This window comes from Sinocyclocheilus rhinocerous, unplaced genomic scaffold (genome assembly GCF_001515625.1).
Source record: "Sinocyclocheilus rhinocerous isolate Xijiao unplaced genomic scaffold, SAMN03320098_v1.1 scaffold813, whole genome shotgun sequence".
NCBI lineage: Eukaryota > Metazoa > Chordata > Actinopteri > Cypriniformes > Cyprinidae > Sinocyclocheilus > Sinocyclocheilus rhinocerous.
Genome location: NW_015654524.1, coordinates 76,174 through 82,173, shown reverse-complemented (window position 1 = coordinate 82,173; position 6,000 = coordinate 76,174). Strand labels below are relative to the sequence as shown.

Below are 6,000 nucleotides of genomic sequence, written 5' to 3'. Positions count from 1 at the left end.
AACCTTGCAAACTTATTCGAATCCAGTTGTGAGATCTTGTGAAGTGTGCATGTGACCTGCATGATCGCGTGTTCTCTGCGTGACGGTCGGTCCGTGTGAATTGAATGCGGACAGGAGGAGAGTTCAGCTTCACTGGAGATGCGAGATGACAAACTTTAAACTCATGATTTTAAATTATGCTGCGCTTTATGCATTTGCCCACTGCCAAATTCATGTCATTTTCACTGTGTTCTGTATGTAAAATGAGTGTTATTTTGGCTTTATTTGAAAAAATATGATTCCCAATGCACACAAACTTCCCAGAATACTGAGTGCCCTGTTGGTTACAGTGCTTACTTCCTTTTTAATTATATTTTTATTAAATATTTATTTATTTGTGAAAAATACTTTGTCATCTAAAGTATAAGTATGTTTATTTAACAAATTTATTTTTAATCCATTTTTAAACGATTTCAAATTTCTTAAATATTAATTAAAATAAATAAAATTATATCGGCTTTATATCTGTCATCGACCACCCTGCTTTCCAAGATATCGGCATCGACTGGTCAAAAAAACAATATCGGTTGACCACTATTGCTGAGATGCTGAAAAAACTATACAGGACAAAACACAGTGACCAAAGATGTCCATCTGTGTGTATATAGACTAGCTTTTCACCCTTCACAAGTGCCACTTCCTGTGAGGAGAGATCAAACTAAAAATTTTTAAAAGCACTGGGTCTTGTTTTTAACAAAAGGAGTACTTCAGCCCCGAAACACGCGTATGCCTGTCACCTTATGGAATGAGCCGTCATGTGTCTCCCACTCTCTCACAGTTACCAGGGGAACCCTGTCACTGTAGCAACCGCTATCTTGGTAGGAGACACATTAATACGGAGAGGATTGGAGTTTCTCTTTCAACACCTGCAGCCCTGTTTAATGTCACTGCAGCTGTTCTGTTTCACGCTCCCTGTCTGTCATGCTCTCTTCAAACACAAAGCGTCCTCTGTGGCAGCATCGCGTTAGATAAGGTGAATGGCAGATACGGCTGTATACTTTGCAAATTAACTTCAGGGAATGAAGCTATGAAAGAACAGTAATACTCTGGGTGTCAGCAGATGGCCTATCATTCCATTTGCTTTCAGCACAGAATTCTGACTGAAGTGTCGGGGGAAAAGACTGTCAATTTACTTGCCAGATACTTGTTTACCATCACATGCATATAAAAAAAGAGAGGGAAGTGAGAGAACGGGGCAGGGAGGAGAGAGAGCACTTTAAAAGGGGTGCTGTTCTACCTGTGCTGTGTGGTCAGAGCAGAGAGAATCATAGGAGATCAGCTTTCCAAAGGGGTCAGGTTTCAACAAGCATACTGGCCACACAACAAACATCAGCTGTTGTTTTCATTTTGGTTTAAGATTAAAATTACATGTTGGTTGCAACTGGTTTTGTTATTTTGGAACCTCAGTTCTTTAAACAGCTAATTTATGTGATCATGTACAAATAAAAGACTGAAATTGAACACCAGAAGGGTCCATGGGTAACTGAAACCCTAGTCTGAATCTGACTACAGTGCCACAAGAACTTCATAAAATGCAGGAGTGAACCCACTTTTTCAGCTGATTGATTTTTACATTTATTTTCTTCATAGGGATTTTTAACCAAACCATTCACGACATTGCGACATTTGATGCAAATTTTCAAACTATTTAATTGCTTGATTTGGTTCAGTTGTTTTTTGGTACTTCACCACATCATTGTAGCAGCTCTGTCACTGGCCAAAATCTATTCTGATAACCTCTACTTTCCCCTGTGGAACACTAAAGCTTGACCTTTGACCTACTTTTATGTATGACCTGAATTTTGTATTTTAGATTCTTCAATATGGAGTTTGGAATTTCTTCATATAAAAACTTGAAGCTGCAGGGTTTTTTTTGTATTTTATGAATTATCTGAATTTTGTATATTAGAATCTTAAATTTGGAGTTCACAATTTCTTCATATTAAAAAATTGAAGCTGGAGTTTTTTGTATTTTATATATGATCTAAATTTTGTATTTTAGAATCTTGAATTTGGAGTTCACAATTTCTTCATATAAAAAATTTAAGCTGCAGTTTTTTGTAGTTTATGTATGATCTGAATTTTGTATTTTAGAATCTTGAATTTGGAGTTTGCAGTTTCTTCATATAAAAATTTGGAGCTGCAGTTTTTTGTAATCTGAATATTTACAGCTAATTTCTCCTCAGAACATCATAAAATCTGCTGTTTAAAAACACAAATGTATAAAATATGCCACCTTTGTTAAATGTCACATCTAAAATTCAAATGTACAAAATTCTAATTCATTTTCTACTTTCATAAATAACTAGCTGTTGACTTGTAGCTCACAAGTGTTCACTTTCTCAGTGACATGCATCTAAAAAGATTCGATTTAGACCGAAGTGAAAAGTATTTAGGAGAGTGCTAAACTGCACAAATGAACATCACTTGTCTTCTTCAGTAATATACTTGTCATCAATATTTGTGACATTTTCAGTAAAGCAGCTTTTGTTTTGTAGTATGTTTTGGCTCTTCCCGTTTTTATCCTTGGATAGTAGGAATTTTGTCTATTTTTCTTTTACCTGGGAAGTTCTTTCTATGGTGTGGAGGTATTTATGGCCAGCGACTGCCCTGGTTCTGTCATCTCTTTCTGTCTCTCGTTTGTTGACATTTTTCTGTTTGCTCAAAGAAAGGGGGCTATTTTTATACTTGCTAACTTTGACCGCAGGATGTGCTGTTGCTTTGTTCCAAAGGTTATCATCTGAGGATCTCCCTACTGGGCCTTGGCCTTTGAAGGAAATCTGTGTGTTGTGCTCCTTGCTTACGTGGCATGTCTTGCACACACTGCTGTGCGATTCTTTTATTGTTGTCTTTTCACTATACCACACTGCACTGTGATTTTGAGACATTTTTAAGGAGAAGGGAAGCCAGTGATGTTAGAGTAAGTTTGTATGTTTGAACCAGTTTTGGACCTCAATCAGTTTCATGAAAGCTCACAGCATAACTTGAGAAATTAGACTTATTTACTTTTTATTTTTTGTAGTTCCCTCTGACTTTAAAATCTCTTATATGTTTCGAAGATGATGTTTGTTTACAAATGCTGGCATTCTGTACAGGCACATACTGTATTTTGTGCCTGCTGTAGTCAACGGCCCACAGTCGACAGTCCAATCTTCCAAGTTCCTCTTGCTATTTTTTTCTTAACACTTATTTGTTTCTGACGATGTTTCATTTTTACACACACTGCAGGAATGTACCTTATGGTGGTGTTTTTGTTTGTTCACAGGGAGAGAAGAATGCAGGTTTTGACGTTCTCTACCACAACATGAAGCATGGACAGCTCGCCGCCAAAGAGTTGGCTGAGTTCGTGCGCGAGAGGTGAGGTGTTGTTTTGGGAGGAGTCGTCATGGTGATGGGGTGAGACGGTGTAACTGGTACTGTCAGGAATGTGATGTGAAATTTGTTTTCTACTCCTTTTCTACTCCTCACTTCTTGTGTTTCTAACTCACCAGCAGCAGTCGTGTTTTAAAGTGAAATTAAAGTTGGAATGTTTGTGTTATGGTAATGTTTCAAAAACATTATGCTGCATTATACTGTTCCTTGTTACTGTAATGTTAAGTTCTTTGTTATCTTAGAATGTTATATAACACTGTTACATTGATTATTGTCTTATTTGATCTTATTTCATATTATCGTTTAATGTTACATGACATACCATACTTTGTCGTTACTATCAAGCGTAGCGTTAGTTCTGGCAGATCACGTTAGTCAAGCTCGCATCAGCTGACTCTCAGCTGATCCCCATCTACCTATAGGAATACGACACCTATCTAAGCATTCATATATAAGGTCCCTCAGTATTATCAGCAGTTTTCGCATTGCTCAATAGCTAATTACCCTCCTCCATCCCCAACTCCTCCTCTGTCAGTCGGGATTCAGCCTTCTGGTTCTCCTTTGAATCAGACTAATTCTAAAATGTGTACATAAAATTATTGAACTTTAACGATATCTGCAATACATTGATGTTGGTTCTGTTCTGTTTACCCTGGGGGGGTTATCGCTGCTCTCCCTGCTCTCATCCATGCTAGGCTGCATGGATGCACAGGGAGTTCTTGCCCAGAACAGAACCATACCGCCAATCCAAACTATGCTAATTGTCAATCATCTTTGACGATAGTGGTCCTGACAGAAATAATGTTATGTCTTATCTGAAAATATTATATTAAGGTACGTATGTTACATTATACTATATTGCGGTTTGTCTTATTTAATCTTACTATATGATGTTACATTTATTTTCCTACAGTATGTTACGTTGTTAGTGTAATGTTTTGTCTTATATTTTATCGTAAAATATTACATTACATTATGCTACATTGCCTCATTGTGATGTTTTGTTTTATCATATTATTTATTGTTACATTACATTTCGCTATGGTATATTATATGGTTAGTGTAATGCTTTGTCTTACATCTTATCGTATAATGTTATGTAATGTTACATTGCGTTATGTTACGTTACGTTGTCGCAATGTCACTATTGCAATGTTTTGTCTTATTTGATCTTATTACATTCTATCATATATTACATTACAGTACAAACGCAACATAACATAGTATAATGTAATGTTATATCTTAACTGATATCATTGATTCGGTAAGACTTTAGTATAAGGACCAATTCTAACTATTAACTAGTTGCTTATTAGCATGCCTATTAATAACATATTAGCTGTTTATTAGTACTTATAAAGCACATATTCTGCATGACATAATATATGTCTAACTAATATAATGTATAACTAAACTTAACAAATACCTTACTATTAATAAGCAGTAAATTAGTAGTTTATTGAGGCAAAAGTCATAGTTAATGGTTTGTTAATAACGAGAATTGAACCTTAAAATAGTGTGACCATTGATTCTTGTCGTATGGCATATCGTTTTTGCTCAGATTTTTTTTTTGCTCTTTGGTTCTTTTCTTCACACCACAGTTCTGTCTTTCAGCACACAGCACTGAAGTGTCAAGACACACGAATCTGAGAGCAGCAAAGCAGTCAACAAAGTGCTCGCTGTCCACTCATGCACACGTCTACAAATGCAAGGCAGCTCAGCAGTCAGAAAATGCTGAACATGCAGCGTATAAAACAGATGAAGAAAGCTTGATCTTCATTTCGTTCCACTGACAGCATATGTGGGATGTGTGAGCATTCCTTTGGTCTGTAGTAGACATTTGAGTTGGAGCTAATTGCAATAATTAAAATGAGAACTCCAAAACAACTCTCTCATTCTACAGAGAGAATGGAGACTACTTACAGCTCCGCCAAGCCTCCTGCCAACTTTCATAGTTTCTTCTATTCGTTATAATGGAGCTGGATGCAGGCACCCTCTGTCATGGACTGGAGGATTAAATTGTATTTTTTTTTATGTTAGAAATCCGTCCAGGAAAGCCCTGGAGGAGAGTGCTGAGAAATTGAGAGAGAAAAATATGTCCCTGATAATAGCATAGCTTGTGCAATAAATTACATAAATCAATTTTCAAAGGCCATTTTGCATCCACTCAGGACATTGTGCCTCAAAGTGGCTGTGCTCCTTGAAGAATTTGACTTGACTTTCCATTGTGCTGTCCCAACAGAAAGCAAAATTTCTATCATAAGAATCAAATAAGATGTTTTCTAAGAGATAAGGCCAACAATATAGCTAGGCGCAGTGGGATGATAATGACAACATCCTTTTTCCCATGAGCAGACTCATGTTCTGAAGTCAGAGCAAAAAAGCTAGGCTTATCAGAGAAGCAGATCACATAGTGGTTGATAAGAAATATTTGGTGTTTTCAGCTTTGGCCATGACCCTATGGAAAACTACTGTGTTTTCTCACTCTTTTTGGGGAGTTTTTGTCCTGATGGCTGATGGTTGCTTTTTTTGTAGGTCACTTACAAATACGTACCATATTCAAAACCATTCAATAGTTTCAAACAATCT

General features: G+C 36.6%; 1 protein-coding gene across 1 annotated transcript in view; it reads left to right on the top strand.

Moving 5' to 3' along the window:
• Nucleotides 1-6,000, top strand: part of LOC107717548 (F-BAR domain only protein 1-like) — a 67,988-nt gene that overhangs the window by 40,802 nt on the left and 21,186 nt on the right. Inside the window, 1 exon segment of the mRNA XM_016524327.1 lies at nt 3,305-3,396. Within this exon segment, the coding sequence (XP_016379813.1) occupies nt 3,305-3,396 (92 nt within the window).